The sequence below is a fragment of the Fundulus heteroclitus genome, chromosome 21 (assembly GCF_011125445.2).
Source record: "Fundulus heteroclitus isolate FHET01 chromosome 21, MU-UCD_Fhet_4.1, whole genome shotgun sequence".
Lineage (NCBI taxonomy): Eukaryota > Metazoa > Chordata > Actinopteri > Cyprinodontiformes > Fundulidae > Fundulus > Fundulus heteroclitus.
The window spans coordinates 19253635-19275196 of NC_046381.1; the positions used below are offsets into that span (position 1 = coordinate 19253635).

General features: G+C 43.9%; 1 protein-coding gene across 2 annotated transcripts in view; it reads left to right on the forward strand.

Moving 5' to 3' along the window:
* Positions 1-19181, forward strand: part of mllt10 (MLLT10 histone lysine methyltransferase DOT1L cofactor) — a 62034-nt gene extending 42853 nt beyond the window's left edge. For both annotated transcript variants that reach the window (XM_036125302.1, XM_036125303.1), the window contains 9 exons: positions 1473-1633; positions 5737-5848; positions 9565-9649; positions 10587-10795; positions 11262-11411; positions 12696-12754; positions 12874-13130; positions 16473-16566; positions 16674-19181. In XM_036125302.1, coding sequence (XP_035981195.1) covers positions 1473-1633; positions 5737-5848; positions 9565-9649; positions 10587-10795; positions 11262-11411; positions 12696-12754; positions 12874-13130; positions 16473-16566; positions 16674-16955 — 1409 coding nt within the window. In that variant the 3' untranslated portion in view covers positions 16956-19181. The remainder of the gene's footprint in view (positions 1-1472; positions 1634-5736; positions 5849-9564; positions 9650-10586; positions 10796-11261; positions 11412-12695; positions 12755-12873; positions 13131-16472; positions 16567-16673) is intronic.
* Positions 19182-21562: the final 2381 nt, after the last annotated feature.

The following is a 21562-nucleotide window of genomic DNA, read 5'->3' on the forward strand; positions in this document are numbered from 1 at the left end:
CAAAAACATTTATCTTAGTCACAAAGATTCCAAAGACCTAAAATCAGAAGTTTGGCCCCAATTTAAAGAACATTTATTTTCATTTATTAAATATTTCTGCTGTATTTTACAGTTTAAATCACGCCTGTCCCTGCGTCTTTTCTCCATCTTTATGTCATGTACAGCCTTGTTTCATGCTTTTATTTTAGCTAAATTCTGATAAATTGTTGGCTTGCCCTCTAATCCAGCTGCTGAAAACCTTGCATAAGCAGCCCCCCCCCCCCCCCCCCCCCCACCCCCCCCCTCCCTGTGGCCCCCGGAGCCTCGCCCACCCTGCTTTGGGGATCAATTTTTCTGCTGCATATTGCAAAGCGTTATAAATAGTACGTCGGCCCATGTAGTGTTCGTATCTATCGCTCCCTCCATCCCTCCGACCCCTCCCCTCCTGGCACAAAGATCTCTTGTTCCCCCAGTGAATGCGTGCTGCCCTGAGCCATTCAGGCTTTTGTGGGGCTGAGGGGCCCCTGGTCCCCCCCCCCCCCCAACCCCCCCACCCCCTTTCCTCTGCTCCCTCCTCTGCTGGGGTCAAAGGGAGGCAGGGGCAGGGCTTATCCTTGGTTAGTAGGCGAGGGCAGAGGGGTGTGTGAGGGGAGGACGGAGAAATATTGGTTGGATTGGGGCATGTGTCGGGGATGGGGGGGGGGGTGCAATTACAACCTATGTTTTCTTAGATTTGATACCTATAATTTTAGTATATTTAAGTAACCAATATAAAAAAATTTAGCTAATAATATATTTTTTAAATGTGTGGTTTTCACATATCTAAAAAGTCACATTTATTTGTTTTCATTGTGTGTTTTATAAGATTTCTGCTTGAATTTCACAAATTTATTTTTATTTGTATTATTGTTTGCAGCCAATCGCAAGCTGTTTTTTTTCCCCGATATACCAGTCTGTCTTTTTTCATTTTATTTTAAATTTTCTTTAATGTTTTCTTCCCCTTTAAAATTTGCACACAAGTCATGCTTTACAGCAAATTTGCCTGCGCCGCTATTTAATTTTCCTTTTGTTGATATTTTCTATTTATTAGGGATGTGTTTGTGCTGGGGCAAGTTGATGCTTGGACAAACTTAATTTGAATCTTTAAATGTTTAAACATAAAAAAAAAAAAATTAACCCATTGTGGGGTTTTTTTAGACACCTTTTGGGTTTAAGGAACAAAATATGTAAAATCAGCAGAATAAAATCTTTATTATTTTAAGGTATGCTACCGTTGCAAGCCAACATCCACCATAGGTTTTTAAATATAAACACATTAAACTATAATCGACCATAATCGCTTTTTCTCGCATGATGTGTCAACTGTTGCTCGTCATCGTCCAAAACGCATCACAGCCTTAACGTCAGAGTGATTGAGGATTAGGATGATGGCGTTCACGCTCTCTCTCTCTCTCTCTCTCTCTCTCTCTCTCTCTCTCTCTCCCTCCCCACAGGTGTCTTCTCCGCAGCCGACGGGTCATCGTCGGGGACAGCAGCCGTCGCCATGGGCGGGGCGAGCGCCGAGTTGTCACAGCAACCGCAGCCCACACCTTCCCTAGCGCCTCCCTCTCCATTCACCGCCACGGCGCCGCTCAACAGCACAGCCTCCACACACGTGAGTCCCAACACGCAACCCCCCCCCCCCCCCCCACTCTGGCACGCATGAAAAGGCATCAAAACCCTCGGCGACGCACTCCATTTCTCCTTTCTTTCACGCGCGCTCTGCTTTTATTCAACAAACCCCTGCATCGCTCGCATCTTTCAGCTCAAGTGAAGATAAACCGCACACATAGCGTGCAATTAAATGTCTTCTGTGGCAAGTCTCTCAGCCATTATCAAAACGCTCGCGCGTTAATTATCTGTAAATAAAATAAATAAATCCAACGTGTGGGTTTCCGACCTTGTGCGGAGTAACTTTTTTTATTGCGCGATAATCTGCGGCGGATGCCTGGGCGCACCTGTGGCGCGTCGCTCTCGTGTGTTGAAAGCGCTAAAATAGACTTTTATTCTCGTTCTCCAAACATGTCATTAAAATGTGTGTATTCCCCCCGACTACTTCAGTTCTATTAACCCCAGTGAACGAGGCTGTGATGGATTCCTGCTAATTAAAACACACAGGAATGTTGTTTTTTCTTTGTTTGCTTGTTTGTTTTTTGGCGTAAACGGAGAGAAATACTCGATGTTGTCTCAAACTCATCAGTCTGAGGACGCTCGGAGGTCCCGGCATAAAGGAATCGCTGGAGGAAGCTGCCAAGGCTGAATCTATGTCCTTTTGTGCGTCGTACCGGTTCAGAAGACGCGTCTGGGCCAGGTTCGCTTTTTACGAGTGAGGAAATGTTTGGAGCTCTTAAAAAAAAATAAAATAAAACTAAACATGAAAGTGGAAAGCTTTAATCACCAAATTACCCAAAGCGTGTTTTAATGAGTTTTGGTGTGTGCTAGGAGCTTCCATCTAGTTTCCAGGCTGACCTGATCAGCTGGAAATATCAAAGGACGCTTTTTCTCAGTGTGAAGTCAAACAAGTGCCCACCCTCCGTCCTTCAACGAAGGCCGGATGAAGCAGTCATAGGTTGGAACGATTAACCGTTGTAACATTTATTACTGTGTTGCCGTTTTAAAATGCTAAAATTAAATTAAAATGCTGTTTTTAGACTCTATATTTAAAGCAGCATTGTGTAACTTTTGGCCACTAGGGGCGCTAGACCTGTAACTTCTAGGTTTAGCGCCCATGATGGCCACCGGCAACGCCGCGCTGTTGCAAAATTAACTGATCAGTTAAGTGTCACGTCTGCTTCGTTGTTATAGAACGACGGATCCGACCCTCTAAAGTTACACAGGCGGGTTTTTGAGATGGGCGGAGCAAATACTTGGGTCAAAACTTAAGCAATGGAGACGTTCTGCCGAGTAAGCAAACTTCTCAATAAAGGCGTCTATACAGCCCTCTGGATTCAAAAAGCCTTCAGTATTGTAAGATGGTTTACCGCTGCTTCCAGCTCATCTTCTCTGCTTGTGAAAACGCATCAGTCTGAATGGCGGGGGTGTTGTCAACCGAGTGCAGACTGAAATATGTCCGCGATGTCACTTAATAAAAGGCGGACACCAAATATGGCAACTTGCTAAAACACTTAAAACGATCTTTGTAATATAATGTCTGAGTGAATTATTGTTATTGCTGAACTACGGTATGCTTCTGCTGCAGAAAAATGGATTAATTCATTAAGTGCAATTACTTCTGCACGGATCGACACGTCATTTAAAGCTATTTTATCAAAGCTGGATTGTTGGCACAATGATCATGGTGTCAAACTGTCCCAGTCGTCCTATGTAGTGTCCAAACTAGACTTTGTCCACCAAAATCTCCTTGTGTTTGGTTTCCGTCCCGTTTAGGGCTGAAATATTATCACATTTGCAATATAATCGCAATTTAAATTTCCAAATTGCAGAGGTCTGTAATTTTTGGCTATATAACAATTAATGAATCAGACGCGTCCTTTAGGTGTCGGTAATAAAGTGGGTTTGCTCCACGTGAAGGGAAGAGAGATGCAGCAGTGAGATAATCTAATCTTATTTGTTTATATAATAAATAATTTTTTTACCAGAAACTTTCAGGAATCTCACCATAGCATTAAGTAGCAGTCAAACATTTTAATACATAAACATAAAGTGCAACCAGCAAACTAATCTAACAAGGATTGATGTCCGACTCAACAAACTTTTCTCTTCAATAATAATTTTCAGATTAATAAAAATAATACATTTGTTGTTTTAAACAATCCTTGTTTACAAATATATGTATCTGCAAACCATTTTTGTTGCTTGTGGTTAACGCAGAGAAAAGTCTAAATTAAATCCCAATTATGGTGAAAATAGATCGCAGTTTAGATTTTAGGCAAAACCGTCCACCGCTCTGCTCCTCTTCTTCCTCCTTTGTTGTCCTGTGATGTAATGACATCTGACAAGCTCCACAGTAGGAATGGAGAGACGGATGGAGTGAGGGAGGGCTGACGGTGTGGTAAAGGTGGTGGTGGGGGGTGTTCGACAGCCTGGCCTTCATCTCTAAGTTTAAGGCGTTCTGCAGAGGAGAAGAGATAGATGTGTTTGAGTAATTAAGAGGGTTTTTATTTTTATTACCATTTTGCTATTATTATTATTATTATTATTATTATTATTATTGGGGGGTTAATGTGGTGGCCTGGGAAACATACAGACTTTGAACTGAGTTTGCAGAACTGACACAACTAGAGAATGAAGCCAAGAACAACAGGCTTCCCCCGTGTGTGTGTGTGTGTGTGTGTGTGTGTGTGTGTGTGTGTGTGTGTGTGTGTGTGTGTGTGTGTGTGTGTCCACGGTTTGCTGTTTTCAGTCCACTAGCAGACTCTTGGCCTTCTGCTATTGGCTATTTGCCTAAGACAGGAAAAAAGGGGAGTGTGAGGGAGACTTTAATGAAAAATGAATGCAAATGAAAAATGAATGTTGATGTGAAAGGAGGCCGGATTATGGAAACAAGGGCTGGAGGAGGGAGGCTGGGAGGGGTTAGAAGGAGCAGTGGACTGCGGGAACAGCTTTCTTCATACTATCTAAGGAAATTAACCCGTTTTTTGTTTTTGTCTTCATTTCTTTTTTAACTTGGATATCACAATCCATGAATTATTAATTCCTAGTTTAAAGGATAAACAAACAACAATTGCTTCCAGAGTTTCTATACTTTCTTAAACATTTGCGGCATTATTAGGTTTTCGTTGTTCTTTAGACACAAGAATATAAAGAGACCACATCTCTAAAAGCCGACGACTTTAAATCGTGTTGTCTCCTTACTATTAGTGTTCATGGCGTCTCCACGGCTCCACAGTCGCCCTTACTTTGATCAGTTTTCTGCAGCGTCACATGTTTTGGTTCGGTCACAAGCTTTTCCACTGCATTTAACAGTCAGCCATTTTGTTCTTTTAGGTGGAGCGGGTTCCCCTCCCGATGCTCCGCTCTGCCCTCCCACTCCCACCCGTCACACCACAGCCCCTTATTTGGGAAATGCCTTAATTGGATTAAACTCCATGCATCAGAAACACTTTGTCAGCACGTCAGAGTGGTGCCGGGGCGCCGAGCGCCGCCTATATACATGTAGAACAGAAGAAGCAGCTTAGGTTGTTTTCTTTTAATAGTTTGGACATAAATTATTTAGATTAATTATACAATAAATAGATAATCTGGATGTTTTTTTTTTTTTTTTGCCCCCAACAATTATTCTCACTGTCAGTTTCTCTTTAGGGTTGTTTCTGTTACAAAAGTCCAACCCAAGTTGTGTTTCTTCATGAAAATCAGCCTCCTGTCTTATTTTTTGTGTTTATTTAATTTTTTTTTTTTTTGTTTGAATGCATTTTATGACTATTTTGCATTTATTTAATAAATAAATATTAAACATGTTATCATAGATGAATCCAGACAAGAGAAAATGTTCCAATCTGCAGTTTAGTGGCAATAATTTATTTGAAGAAAAGAATCATATATATATATATATATATATATATATATATATATATATATATATATATAATTTATGTATTTTACAAAATACACAATTATTTGCACAGGTTTTTTAACACATGCTGCTTGTTGGATCATTCTGATCGCCACACAACCATAAAAACCCGGTTTTCTGTTTAAGCAGTTGTGAAACATGACCTAACGTCTCTTCCCGGCTGTGTGTGTGTGTCCCTTTCTCAGGCTCTGCCGGGCTCCGTGTTCAACCTGGCCCCCCCACACATGTTCGGCAACAGGCTGAACCCCAACTCCACCATGGCAGCTCTCATCGCTCAGTCCGAGGCCTCGCCAGCAGGTACCGCCATACCTATAATGTGGGAGAGGAGAAGATAATGGATAGGTCAGCGACAGTATTAAGCTCCTCCCTCCTACCTCTAGTGTGGAGTGGGTGGAGCTTCAACAGAGGGTTTTTTTAAAAAACCTATGGGGGGGGGAGTAGAGGATCTCTGCCCATGAAGTCACTCCAGCTACGTGATAAAAGTTCGGCTCATCGCAGTCTGTCCAAAACGCTGAGGGAGATAAAGGTGGTTCTAGCAATCAGGAGTAGCTGCTTCCTGATGCGAGACATCTGGTTGGCCGGTGAGCCGGGCAGCCGGAGGAAGGAGAGAATAAAGAGCGGAGAGCAGGAAGTGGTTCCTGCTGCCAGTCATCAGAGCCAGATCCACTCTGACCCGCAGGTCAGCGCACTAATCAGGCTCAACGTCGGGGAGCTACAAGGCTCTCTTTCTCCTGCTCTGTGCGTGCGCTGCTCAGGTTTAACGCAGCGACACGCAAATACGCCGTTATCCGTCTCTGTAGAAAATAATTCTGTTTTTATTTCAGACATTGTTCCCCCCACTTAAACACAGGAGGTTGCAGTTTAGGTGTTTGTTTGTTTTTTTTTTGTTTTTTCCCCAGTGTCCTGTCTAGCAATGTGGCAATAAGAATTGATATCTTAATGCCAAATAGAGCTCGACAGATTTTGCTTTCACAAGTGGAGCAAACAGCTTTCGCCATAATGCTCCACTTGATTTGTGCATGTAAATAGCTTTATTGTGATTCCTGCAGGGAGAATTTCAAATTATATGGACACTACAATGGGAAAGTAGGAGAGTAAAAGAAAAACAAGAAGAGGAAAAAAAAGAAAGAGAAGATGTGAAAGAAAGAAGAGATAAAAGGAAGAGAATGATTAAAAAAAAATTTAGGTGTTTTTGTAATGCAGGGAAATTAGCAGGTTTTCAAATTCATGTAGGTGTTTTTTAAGCAGTTAGACTATATGAAAGCTGGGAGGACCGGAAGACAATGCTGTGTCCTAAATGAATTATTTACAAACCCAAAACTATGAAGAGATTCATTTAAATGTCGTTTTATTTGCTTAAAAATGAAAAGGTTAAAGGGATGATTGCTGTTTAAGCTTACATTGCTTTCTTGATTCATCCATGAACCTTATAACTACAATTATAACCCTAATTAAGTATATCCACGTTCTGCTTTCTGTGGCTATCAGTCAGGGCTCTGCGGTCACTGGAAGCATTTTTTTATTTAGCTTTTCCCATTTTATGGGCTTGCAGGGGTCATGCAAGGTGTGTGTGTGTGTGTGTGTTTACTTTGGCACCCGTCTGGCGGGAGCTGCCAGGACAGAAAGGGTTACGACGGAAAGGGGGACTTGGGATAAAAAATAAAGAGTGGGGTGGGGGGCAGCAGCGACTGGAGTGGTGACCTGGTTGGGGGAGGGAAAAAAAAAAAAGGCCGGGGTCTGACTGTCTTAAGTAGAGGGGAGTTTGCGCGAGTGTATAAATGCAAAAGTGTGTGCGCATGTGTGATTCATTACTCTGACTGAGGAAAATGAAAAGAAGCGTCTGGCCAGGGGCCCAGAGGGAGGAGAGATGGAGAGTCTCTCAGAGAGACAGAGAGAGAGAGAGAGAGAGAGAGAGGGAAGCACATGCGGCGTGAATGAAGGCTCGTGTGCTGGAGAGACATCCAGGGAGAGGGAGATGTCTGGAGCGCGCAGGGAATCTGGACCGCAGAGGAAACGGTCCGGTCAGAACGTACCGTGTGTCTCCCCCCCTCCGTCTGCACGCCTTTATCAAAAGTTTATCTTGAATAAATAATCTGGAAGCAATGATTTCACTGTTGATGGTGCTGACAGGGGTGGAGGGAGCGTATTCTGAATTGCTCCGTTGGGGAGGTGTTTGTAGTGTGAACGTCTTTGTTTGCGGTCCAGTCGACGTGCCAGAGCGTGCAGAAGATGCTGGACCCTGTACTGTTGGTCGACAACAAGAGAAAAGTCTGGTTGGTTGTCCATGTTTCCAGGGAGGGAGCTAAATCTGTGGTGTTTCTGCTGCAGCAGGTGGCTTCCAGGAGCTCGCTAAGTGACCCAAATATCCGCACTATGAGCGTTTGATAGCCGCACTGACAAACATGAAGAAATACACCAATGATGCCTGTGGAGCTGTTTTCTATTCCAGCTTTTTCTGTTGTGCATTTCTGGGTCAGAAGCTGAACAGTTTGGGGAAGCAGTGAATGTGAAGCTCATCTGTGAGGTTTAAACAGAAAAGTATCGTCTGTGTCTTGTGTCGCCCAAGCAGGTGCTTTTATTTCACCGGCAGGATTTGGCAACCTTCGCCGCTTTCTGGCTATTTCCAAACCAGTAAAAAAAAATAATACATCAACTCTTCTAAATTAGTTAATTTAAAGCAGAAAAGTCTGCTAAACTGCAAACATATTCATTGTTACTGGTTATAATTCAGTTATATTTATTGTGTTGATTTTGATACATAAACTTAGGCAAAAGTTAGTGTAGGAGCCAATTATTTTTTGTTGTAAATTAAATTTGTATTTTTGTGGATACTCTAGTTAAGATTATTTATTTTACTTTATTGTTTGATATTTGTTTTGAGATTATGCGTTGGTTATTTAGTTTTCTTTGCTTCTGGTTAGTTATGAGCAATTTGGGTGGATTAAATTAAATTATAAATAGGCTGTCAGTGGTAGGACCAGCATGCATCTGGGTGGGCGTATGTTTTTTTTTTTTTTTTTTTTTTTTTAACAGCGCAAGAGAAGCAGGGAGGAAAATGTTTGTCAATTTGTGTTTGCTTGCTTGCAAAAGAGAAATACATCACAAACTAAACGACTTTACCTGGAAAATGGATTTATTTTTGCCTGCGTAAATTAATCGTCTATGGTGCATCTGTGGCTCTTGTGGATTTTTGGAGATGCCAAAGCTGGGCCACAACAGTTACACTGCAAAAAGGGAACTAAAAGTAAGTAAAGTTTTCTTGAAATTAGTAAATTTTCCTGGATTTGAACAGCTAAATAACACTTTTTGACAATGGAATGCGTATTTTTATCCCTAAAATAAGATAAAAAGATATTCTCCACTCGAAATAAGACGATGGAGATGAATTGTTCTTATTGTAAGTGCAAATATCTTGTTCCATTGGCAAATAGTCTTATTCACCTGCTCAAATCAAGGAAAAATACAAAAAATGCAAGAAAATGTTACTTATTTTGAGTTCCCTTTTTGCAGTGTAGTTTAAACAGCTTCTAGATTTAGTGTAATTTTTAGAATATTATAAGTTTTTACCAGCTTGCAGGCTATGCGCTGCAACAGGTGGGGGAGGGGCAAGCACCTGAGACCTCTGGTAACGGCTTCACGTTCCCAGGAATCTCTCTTTAGATGACTTAAAGCTGTGGAAACGGTATGTTGCAGCATTTTAGCAGGTTAAAGGCCTCTCTGCTAATCAATAACAACGCTGTGTGGCTGCGTGTAATTAACCTGGAGCTTAATGTGGTTTAGCAGTGAATTAAATTACCACCATACATGCAGCGGGATGACTTTTTTTTTCTTTTTTTTTTCATCTGGAGAAAGAAACTGTGAGTTTTTTTCTGTTTATCTGCGGCGAGAGCAGGAGGTCAGAAAACGAGCGCTTCACCAGACTGTAGTTGATGTTTTAATATTTTGATGGGGAGCAAACTGCCTCCAACTCCACGTCCGTGTTCTCAGATGTGCGATTGATTTTCTGTGTGCAGATCAGGAGCTGGGAGACGGCGGCGGCGGCAGCAGCAGCGGATCTCAGGGCTTCTCCATAAGAGCTTCTCCTAAGACCACCCCGCGGTGAGAGCCCTCCCTCCCTCCCTCACCATTTACATTCCTCACTGCCCCCCATACTCCCCCCCCCCTCCCTCCCTCCTCATTCCTTTTCTTCTTGCTTTTCCCTGCGCTGGCCCCTCGTCTCCTCTTCTCTCTCTTCCTCTCGGTCCGCTCTTACACACATTCCCTCTTTCGCTTTTTAGCCCCGCGGGCGATTCTGTCTCTCTGAGCCAACGGTAGCTCGTCTTAAAGGAGGCTAAAGCGTCCTTCAGGTTCACTCAGATTTTTTTTTTTGTTTACCGCTTTCCTCGGTTCAAATCATGGACGGACAGGCGGAGGATGTACTGTATCTTCTCCTTTTGGGAATTCTTTCGTGGATCGTTCGGGACGGGAACGTTGACCACAGAGACGCGTTTCTGGTTGTTTCTTCTACTTTGTGGGCCGGGTGAGACGTCTGATCAGGTTGGTGAGAGTTGCAGGAGTAACGCCGGGGTTCTGGTAAAGTACGGTGACAGAAGCCCAACCTGTTTTTAAATCAGCCGGTGTTTTTGGTTTGCAGATTTTCTATCCGTTCTTCTCAGCACTCAGACGTTAACTTTTTAAAGCAAGATTCTGGTTTTCCCCTTTTTCCGCCCCATCATCATCGTCTCCTCTCCTCTCCTGCTGTCCCTCGTTTCCCCTCTTTCACACTCAACAGATTGTCTCAGCGATCAAGATTTATCGCATCAAGACATCGCACTTCGTCGTCCCCCCCCCCCCCCCCCCCTTCTTTCTCCAGCTCTCGCGCGCAGACAGAAAGCCTGGCCCCTTTTCATTAGAGGCCACTGTAACAACAAATTGATGTAGTTTTATAGCCAGCAGTGTCTATGTTTGTCTGACATTTATGTTGGGTCGTTAATCTCCCTATTGACCTCACCATCTCTCCCTTTTCTCCTCCCCTCCCTCCCCTCCCTCCTCTCAGCTCTCCCATTGGCGGCCTGCAGATCCGGTATGACTCCTCGGGGTCGTTGCCGGGGCCAGGGTTGGGGTTGCTAGGGGCCGGGGGTGGCAGCGGCAGCGGCGGCGGCGGGGAGACGCTGCCCCCGGTGGCCACCAGCATCGAGCAGCTCCTGGAGAGGCAGTGGAGCGAAGGGCAGAGCTTTCTGCTGCAGCAGGGAGCGCAAGGCGACGGTGAGTGGAGGCCCGACCGCGGCTGATCTTAACGTCCCTGCGGGGATCGATTAAAGTGGAAATGAAAAAAGGGCGACGCGGCGGCACAGCCCGGCTGTTAGAAAAGCCGTCCTTCAGCAGGACCTGTCAGATTAAAGCGACCTCCTCTTCGTCTCGTCTTGTAGTCCCGGAGCTAAACGTGCGTTAGGGTTCACTGTGGCACATTTTGACCTCTGGACCTCCCTGTGCGAACGTGAGCAGCTCTGGACATGTGATCACGAGGCGTTTAAAGGGCCGGTGTTGTGTCTGAAGGAGGGACGGCGCTCTCAGAGGAAGAGTTACTCGTCTTCTCTGGGGCTAAAAGATCAGCCCCCACCAGCCGTACTGTAAACTGTGCTTTAACGTGAAAACAGCTGCGTTTAGTTCATCACGTCTCACGTCAGCGTCACAGATGCCATGACGGCGTGTTTTCCTCTCCTTCCGTCAGTGGTGGCAATGCTGAAGTCCCTCCACCAGCTGCAGGAGGAGAACAGGAGGCTGGAGGAGCAGATCAAAACCCTGACCATGAAGAAGGACAGACTCCAGCTCCTCAGCGCGCAGCTTTCAGTGCCTTTCACCCAGACGGCCGCTTCCTCGGGTAAACACACACACACACACACACACACACACACACACACAGAGTTTTATTAGAGCTCAGGGTGAATGGATGATAAACGTCTTTTTACAACAGCCAGAAGAAATATAAAGCGAAAGTTGTAGAGAGATTGACTGTTTCCATCTGTTTAGACTTACATTCCCTTTTAAAAGTTTTCATGTTGCAACCTCAAACTTCGGTCTGCATGGAGAAGGATGAGAACCTGATTATAGTTCCACAATTTTTAATTAGGAAATCTATGAAAGTGTGACTAGAAAGGAGTCAGGTAGGTGGTTTGGGCATCTTATCAGGAGGCCCTCTTGGCGCCTCTCTTTTAGGGTTTTTTTGGGCGCGTCTCACTGGGAGGAGACCCTCTGGAAGACCCAGAACTTCCTGGAGGGACGATATATCCCATCTGCCCTGGGAAGCCCTCAGGATCCCCAGAAAGAGCTGGAGGATGCTGGGGAGAGGGAAGTCTGGGTTTCCCTCCTGGACCTGTTGCCTCCGTTAGCAGACGATGGATGTATGGATAAAATGTAGAAATATTAGTGCTTTCAGGTTTTATTCCCCCAAAAAAAGTGTTAAAATGAAAAAAGTGAAAGACCAATTGTTGTTTTTCTTCTTCTCATTTTTTAATCTAAAATGTTTTCTCTCCATTTGTATTCAGTCCCCTTTATTCTGACGCCCCTAAATAAAACCCAGTTCAACCAGTTTCAAATGTTAGACGGTGAACACAAATGTGCTCCACACTTTTCAGATTCTTGCTTGTGAAACGGCTTTAAACATAAAACTCGTTAAAGTTAGTGGACTTTTTATTTTATTTATTTATTTATTTATTTTTCCTTTATTTAACCAGGTAAACCCCGTTGAAATCTGGATCTCATTTTCAAGGGGGACCTGGGCATAAATCTGCAAAAACACTACAACCTGGTTACAAAAATAAAACCAATGAATACATATGCACAAATATAAAACAATAAAAACAATTTAAAAGCAGTGACACTGTTTCATACAAGCTTGTTGTCTATCTTTAAGAACCGCTCGAAATAAGTCCAATGAAATAGTTTCTGACATCTTGAGCTCAGACTGGAGCTGATTCCACGCTATAGGAGCCAACACACTGAATGCTTTCTTCCCTTTATCAGTTCGAACACGAGGAACATGTAGAAGGATAAAGTCATTTGAGCGTAAAGCATGTGAACTACTAGATCTATGCAAAAGAGAGCTTAAGTAAGTTGGTGTTAGTCCAAGTAGAGATTTTTTTAATGTGTAAACCTCTTCCTGTAGGTGATGTGAAGGGATCCTACCCCGGAGCCACAGACTCGTCTATACCAGCAGCGGCTCAGGTGAGAACAGGAAGCTACGCTGGTCACACCGCTGCTGTGGGGCGGCACAACTTTATCAGCCTTTACAGCTCCAGCCGCGCTAAGCTCACCATCAACCCTCCCTGTCTGTCTGAACCCAGGACGCCGCGTCGTGCGGCGGGCACAGCAGCTGCGGCTCCACCTCCTCGCTCTCCGCCTCGCCCTCCGTCTCCCAGAGCCCGCCCCAGCCGGCGCTCAACGGCGTCGCCGGGCTGATGGGCGCGCTGGGAGCAGGCAACCCGCTGGGCATCGGCGGGATCGTCGGAGCGCTGAACGGCGTGATCCAGACGCCGGGCGGCCCCGGCAGCCCTCACACTACAGGAGCGGCGTCCGGCGTTGCGCTCCCTGTTAATAGCAGGTATCTGGCAGCAGCTTTACTGTCCGGAGAGCTTTCTACTTAGTGCCTACGTAGATACGGCCGATTAAGACTTAGGAACACGTGCTCGCCTAGCATCGTCAGCATGACAGGAGGCTTAAACTTTAGGAGTCTTTAGGGCAGGGGTGTCAAACTCATTTTGGTTTAGGGGCCGCATACAGCTTAATCTGATCTCAAGAGGGCCACACGAGTAAACTCAATGCAAGATTAAATAGAACTAATAAATGTGGACTTGTTGATTTTTATATTAAGTTAATTTCACTTTTACACAATATGTTGAGAATAACCTCAGCGTTTTTAAGAAAAGTATGTGCAATTTCAACAATACTTTTACTCAGTTAAACATTTACTTGTGCATTATGCATAAGAACTGATCGCAGTGATTGTACAATGTTGAAAAACATTTATTCACATTTTTTGGAACTTAAAAACACTGTCCTGCATGACAAAATACATCAAACAGATAAAAATTAAGAAATGATTTGAATTTTTCCACACCTGAAGCTTAATCTGCTAATTAAAACACAGCGCCCCTCGTGGACAATATAGGAACTGCATATTTTCAATTAAACGAAGTACATGTTTTTTTTCAATAATTGTTTTATCATTCTCTTCCTTTTATCTTGTCCACTTGTGAAAGTCTAATCTGATGAGCTTTGTGGCATCTTATTGCCACATTGCCAGACAGGACACTGGAAAAAAAGGCCATCAGGGAGGTCATCCGTTTCAGTGGTTGGGTTGGGGGAAAAAGGCTCCTGTTGTAAAGATTAATTACACAAAGAAGGTTAATTTATTGATTTATGGCTTTCAGCTAATAAACACCCATGTTTTACAAAAAACGTCATAGTAAATAGGAGAAATTAAAGTGTCATCAGAAACGTATGTCCTTAAATATTGCGTTTAGCAGGTGGAAATGGAAGATCATAACACTTGGGATATATTAGCAAACATTTATTGCACTCCAGACGGTTTTTGCGATATTAATGCTGCACACGCTGAAACTGAGAGGACGATATATCGGCCACATGCTGTGCGGCGTCACGTCGTTGTGAGCTGGCTGTGGTTGAGCCCAGGCTGCTTTGATAACGGTGGTTGTCGCCCTCTTGACAAACACCCACAGGGTGTTGGCGCAGACCTCGGGGGTTCAGGCCAGGCGGGTTTACCGGCCAATCAGGCAAAGCGTTACCGTGCTCACTGAAGCAGGTACTGGTACCTCTGGCAGTGTGGGCAGGCACCAAGTCCTGCTGGGAAATGAAAGCTTGTGAACAGAAGGGAGCATGAAGTGCTTCAGTTTCCTGGAGAAACGCACCGTTGACTTTGGACTTGGTAAAACTGGGTGGATGACATGGCTCCAAATCATCCTTGACTGCTGAAACGTCACACTGGGCTTCAAGCCTTGTGGATCCTGGCCTCCTCCAAACTCTGGGAACGTGATATCCAAATGTAAAAAAAAACAGCAGCTTGCATCTAAAAAGAGCTTTTTGTCCCGAGTCTAGATAGGATGCTGCTGGTATCTGTCTTTGTGCACTTTTTCCTTCCACTAAATGTTCTGTTAATTCCGCTCAAATATAGCACAACATGCAGCTCTTTAACCCTTTGAGAGGCTGAGTTTCTGGTTTTCACCACCTGTAAGTGATGATATATTTCAAAATAAAATATTTGATAATAACTTTATTTATAAAGCGATTTCATTCAAAGTGCTGAACAGCAGGTGATAAAAATAGTAAAACAAGAAATGAGACAGTGCAATTAAAAACGAATATAGTTTAGGCATTGAGATAAGGTGAGCAGGTGGGTCTTTAGCGTGGCTTTAAAACCCTCCACAGAACAGACCTGCTGATTGTCTACAGAGACTACAGTTTTTCTTTTAGCCTTAGGGACTTTTAAAAGAGCCGTGCCCTGAGACGGAAGAGCATCGGGGTGGACCGTACAGGTGGAAAAGTTTGGATAAATGAGGACACCAGGTGAGCAGCAAGGTCTTAAAAACAGCTGCAACCTGACAAGGCAACTAGTGAAGGGATATCAGTGACGGTGTGATATGCTCGTATTTCCCAGCTTTGGTCTGGATGGTTTTGAACCATCTGCAGGCCTCTAAAACTTTCCCTTGGTGACTGAATTAGAAATATTTCACTCTGTGAAGTGACTCTAAAATGAGTCTGACGACAGCTGATGGCGTTACGGATGCACGATATATCGGCATTAACGGTATCGGCTAATGTCAGTAATTTTTTAACATCTGTATTGGTCCGATAAGTAAAGCTGGGCCGATATTTACAGCCGATGTTTATTTCCATCTAGTTGCCCCTTGTGTCTCAACGGGGGGAGGAGAGTTGGTTGGTCATGCGTTTTTTGTTCGGTCAGGTGACAGTGATGCATCGCAGCCAGGGTTATGGATTTTAAATTAAGCAGAGATGTAAAAATAAACTGTTTAGGTCTAGATCGGACTATAACTCTCATTCAAAAGAATCCGTTAGCATAGTTTTCAGTCGGTTCAAACACTTACAAAATTTCAGCATCACACAAACGTAAATATGTGTCAATGCTGCCAGACAGGACACGTTAAAATAAACACGTAATTATCACTTACCAGACATAACAGCAGTATTAATATCGACATTGACCCAAATATTCCCTTTTTTTTTCCCCCAGTGTCCTGTCTAGCAATATGGCAATAGGAATTGATGTCTCAATGCCAGATAGAGCTCGACAGATTTTGCTTTTACAAGTGGAGCAAACAGCTTTCGCCATAGTGCTCCACTTGATTTATGCTTGTAAATAGCTTTATTATGATTCCTGCAAGGAGAATTTCAAATTATATGGACATGACAATGGGAGAGTAAAGGAAGAACAAGAAGAGAGAAAAAAAGAGAAGAGGTGAAAGAAAGAAGAGATAAAAGGGAAAGAGTGATACGTTCTCCGTCTGCTCCATCACCTGGAAAGAGACACAAAAAGAACAGCACAACCAACAGACATAAAGCAACAGATACAATCGAATAACACCTAGATGCCATTACTAAATCACATGTATTATTATTTAAGCTGACATGTGTAATGTGATACCTGGGGAAAAAAAAAAAAAAAAAAATTATAGCCTTTCTGTATATAAGTGAACACCCAAATATTCCCATCGGTGCGTCCCTCGTTACTGAGGTGAATCCCCTTCTTGATGGTATTTTCATTTGTTGAGATGCGCCTGTTTATGAGCAGAGGCGTGGTTTTGGTCCCGTGACGTCACGTCCCGTGTTTATTCGTAAGGAGGGACGCGGCCTGACGTGTCCTGCTGCGTACTAAACTCTCCTCGTGTCTTTTGTCTCGTCCCCTCAGCGCCGCTCGGCTCGGCCTGCTGTCCGAGCAGCAGCGACTGCTCCTGCAGCAGCAGCACCAGCTCCAGCAGCTGCTGTCCTCCCAGTCCTCAGCGGTACGTCTCATGCTCACACAGCGAGATCACACCTCTAGCTCTGCGTTTAAACCACCGGCCTGATAAACGGTCCCCCCTCGTCCTGCTTCTCCCTCTTTCTGCCTCAGGACCAGCAGCAGCAGGCGCTGCTCCTGCAGCTGATACAGCAGCAGCAGCAGCAGCAGCAGGACCTCCAGCAGCTGCAGTCCCTCTCCTCCACGGCCCAGATCCCCAACATGCCGCTGTCTAACAACCTGCTGCCCGGCGCCCAGAGCCAGGGCCAAGGCGCCATCGCCGCCAACCCCTTCCTGGCGCTGCAGCACTCGCACGCCGACGCGCACGGCCCGGCCGCGGGGAAGCCCCGGGCGGCAGAGAAGGCCGTGGGCATGGCGGGCCAGGAGAAGACATGACGCTCTGATTTACTCTCTTTTTTTTTATTATTATTATTTTTTTTTTCAATAAATATGCAGCGTTGCAAGATCGGCCTTTTGGTCAACTTCAGAGCTCATCAGCTGGACGGAAACGCTCGTTTTGTGGGAGAGTTTTGCCATCCGCCTTGTACAGTTCCTCCCTCGCTCAAACTGGGCCAGCTCACTTCGGTTCTGCAGCTTTTTCTGGTTTAAAACTTGACCCTGAATTCTGTTCATGTGTGCTATTTATTTCAGTCTAACTTAAAAGTTTTGTTCTTTTTTTTTTTTTTAAACTGTAGCGCTGCTTCTTTGTTCCCTTTTTGTCTTTTAGTTGGGTTTTAATTTAACAGCGTCATAATATAGCGTCAGAGTAAAATGCGTCTTTTTTTTTCTCTCTCTCTCTCTCTCTTCGTCTTTGATTTCCTCTGAATCATCTTTTAAGGGTCCGTTTCCAGGAGAGTTAATAGTTTCTGTCATAATTCTGATTGTTGTTTCCTGTCTTCTTGGCTTCTTCTCGTTTCCGTCACGATGTTTCAAACTCAGGGGCCTCCGCTAACCGGAGCAGTTTGCGCAGCAGCCGAGCTGGCGCACAGAGAACTACAGAAGAATAATAAATAAAAAAAATTAAAAAAAACGCAGCAATACACGAGCATGTATAAAAATACACTTCCCTGGAATAGCACTGAACAGTAGCAGATGTGTGTTTGACATCTGTCTCGCAGCAGCCCCGAGGGGAATATTGGGTCAGCGTTTGGGGGGCCGGGGGGGGGGTGTTGGGGGCAAAAAAAAAAAAAAGAAAAGGAATTGCCCACATGTTGTGGCTGCTGCCTCTCTCCTCTCTCTGTCACTCTGTGTGCTGCAGATCCGTTCATGTCAGCGAGCCGAGCGCCGCGCGGTCACCGCAGAAGCCTTGCTGTCGACTGTCTCTTCTCTGGGCCAGATACAGGGTGGTGGGGGGGGGGTCTCAGTCGGGGATGTGAGACACTTAGCAGAGGGGGACTCAAAAAAAATGGACTTAAAGACAGCTTGGAGGCTGTAATCCATATCACTGGGAGTCAGACACAAAGTGGACCGGCAGCGAAATGGAAAATGGAAGCGTTGTCGTCCCATCCTCCTGTCTGAGCGCCGCCCCCCAACCCGCCACCCCTTACACCCCCCCACCCCACCCCGGCCTGCACCTACCTCTTCGAGCAGGACCTAAAAGGCCGAAACACGGCGGCCGCTTTGGGGGACAACAAAACCCCACAGCAGTGCGGACTGGCCGATCAGGGTCCAAACCCAAGTGCCTGAGGCCAAATGGGTGGGGGTGGGAGGTGAGGGGAGGGTTCCTTCTTACCTCTTAAGTTTTTGTTTTGTTTTTTGTTCACACAGCGCTCCTGGTGATTACGCTGCACTGCTAAAAGGCAACAGATTTAAGAGAAACACTTTCCAGCTCTTTTAATAAAGTCAAATGTATTCTGCTCAGTTCTTTAATATTACAAAAAAAATAACATTTGCGTTGTTTTTCTTTTTCTTTATTTATCTGGAGTGTTTGTGTACTGTGCATAAAATGATATATTTTAAAAAAAAATTGCGATTCAACATCCTTTTTTACTACTGTGTACAGTTCTTTTTTTTTTTTTTTTTTGTCCTCCAACACACAGTCTGATTTTGCTGTAAACTCCCTCTAATGACGTCTGCTCTGTGTCACGTGTTTGAAAGCTAGAAGCTATTTAATAGTTGGTTAATTGGGGGGTGAGCGGGAGGTGTGTGTGGGGGGGGGGGGTGTATATAGCTGCTTATAGGGGAGGAGGAAATGTGTTGGGTGTGGCACAGTCTTTACCTCGTTGAGTGTACATAAAGCTTTCTCATTGGCCGTTCGGTGTACATAAGTGATTGTGATTGGCCGTGACGCCGGCGGAGCGTGGAGTCGGCGGCGCGTGTGTGATGAGAATGTTTCTAGGACCAGAAGAATAAGATGAGCAGTGACTGGACACACAAAAGTATTAATTTATTTTTCTATGTGCAGGGACATTGTGGTTCTTTTGTTTTTTTTTGAGGGTTGCACCTGTTTGTTGATTACTTTTTTTTTTTTTTTTTACTTGGCACTATGTTTTTATTTGTCCACACAAATGTGTTTTCAATCAGTTTTGTAAAAGAGGGGGGTGGGAAATTAAGGCGAGGAGTGAGGTCTCATATTGTATTTCAAAATGCAAAAAAATAATAAACTCTGGATTAAGAAAATTACATCTTCTGTTTGTTTGTTTTTTTGTCTTTTATAAGTTAACGGTTGCTAAATATTTTCTGGCAGTGTTTTTAGAAGGTAGCAGTTTTTACAATTTAAGGACTTTTTTCTTCTAATTTCCTAAAGTGCTTGGATGGGATTTTTTTTAGATGTAACTGAGGTAGAAAGCAACATGCATTGAAAACTTTTAATCCGTGCCAAATGCACGTCTTTATGAATTTAATTGATCTCAAATAATAAAAAAATGTAATTTTACTTTTGTCACATGAGGGGATTTTCATTTAAAACTGCAAGATTTTTTTTATTTTATTTTATCAAATATAATTTATGACCTAGTTGGTGAGATGTATTTCTTTTAACACTCCATATAATGAAAATCAATGCTCTCCTGTTTACCTCCGGTCAATCTGTGTGTACGTATGCCAGAAATGGTGTTAAATATTTTCTGACATTTTTCTATGACATTCCTAAATATTGTTTTTGCAGCTGTTAAACATGAATTTCTAATTGCTTACACACACAGTGCACAGCCGCTGTTAATTGTAACTGATATTAGAACGTGACACAGCTCTAATTTAGTTTTTTTTTAAATCCCAAATACTTAACATTTATTATTTCTAGGATTTCCAATAAATTATATCTGGTTCGATTTGGGAGCAAATGAGTCAAATACATTTTATTTGCTGCTCTGTGGAATGACGTGGCTCATTTTATTTTTTTTACATGATATGCAACATATTGGGTGGGGGTTTATCCCATTTTCATTCAATTTTCTGACGGAAAGAAAGCAGATCCCATCAGCATGGGACACTTCGGTAAAAAACAAATGTCTTTTAAGGGTGAAAGGTGCTTTCGGTCCTGATAAACGCATACACACTGAACTTGATGAATTCCAGCTGTTCGGAGAGAAGAATATATATATATATATATATATATATATATTATATATATAAAGAAAAACATCTGTTTGTGTGTTGTTGAGGTGGGGGCACCATGCTGCTACATCTGCCTCTGTCCTGGTAATTAAAAGCCCGCTTTACTCCCTTCAGCAGCAGTCTTGGGTTTCCAGCCTCCCTCCCTCCCTCCAATACCTTTCTCCTTACCCACTGGCTCAGCCCCCACCACCCCACCCCTCTCCCCCGGCCCTGTCAATCAAAGCCGGGCTGTTTAAACACCACCACCCCTCCCTCCCTCCATCAGAGCTGCCTCACACACAGAGCAGAGCCGCTGTGGCCATCATCGATCACCCCCTCCCACATCCTCTGAGACCTCTCTGTAGGGGTGGGCGGAGGGGGGGGGGGGTTTAACAGCTGATGGTGGACCCCTGTGCGCTGCCCCACCGGGTGCCTGATCAGAAAGTCAAACCCTAACCAAGCCCCGGTGGTTGTTGGGAGGGAGCGGCCCAGCAGGAGGGCTTCAGCCCCGGTGATTGTGGACCAGAGATCTGCGCGTGTTTGCGGCTTCAGAGGCTGGCTGTGAAATCAGCAAACACGTCTGACTTTTACAGATTAAATAGCTTCCGGACTGAGTTGGGCATCTCTAGGATCTTTTTTTTTTTTTTTTTTTTAATAAACTTGCAGAAAGGAAAGAGGCGCAGGGAACCTAAATCATTTAGTTTAAACGCGGCTATGCAGTCAAGACTAAACAAAGAATAAAAACGGGGGGAAACTTCCACTTATGTCGGATTTGGCGTCTTTCCGAGCGAGGGACGTTCGTGTGTGATTGTTAGTGTTTCTAAAATGAAACCGTTCCCAGACTAATAAAGGAGCACGAGCAGGATAAAATTAGAAAATAACAATTACAGGGAGATTTTAAGATGACAGGACGAACCCATGGTTACGTGGAGCCCACCAAGGAGAGATTTATTTATTTTATTTCACCCAAAGCCCATTGGAATTGGGATTCTCATGTTATAACCTTGATTAAAATGGGATACAAAAAAAAAAAAAAAAAAAAAACAGCGCGATAATCACTTTTTATGTAAAACACAAAAGCTACATTTTGTTTTTCTAAATATGCTGATCAGTACGAATAATTGGAAACATTTAGATGCAACTAGAGGTGCACGGTAACAGGTGGGGGAGGGGCGTGTTACTGCTCTGCTTTAAACAGCAGGGGAGGAAAAGCTGGTCATTCTGGTACTTCTCTGTGGTTGCTCATTAAAATGTCTTTAAACTGTCGGTAGGACTTTTTTTTTCCCCCCCAGCAGAATTTGAAGCTATCTCTAAAAGCCTCAGTAAACATTGATCCTGATGTTTTGCTCATGATCGACATCCTACAAAATATATATATATATGTAGGCATATTTCCATTTGCTAATCTAAAGTTTATCTCCCAGCTCGGTTGCAAGCAGCAATGGTTTACGTTAAGACGTTATGCTTGC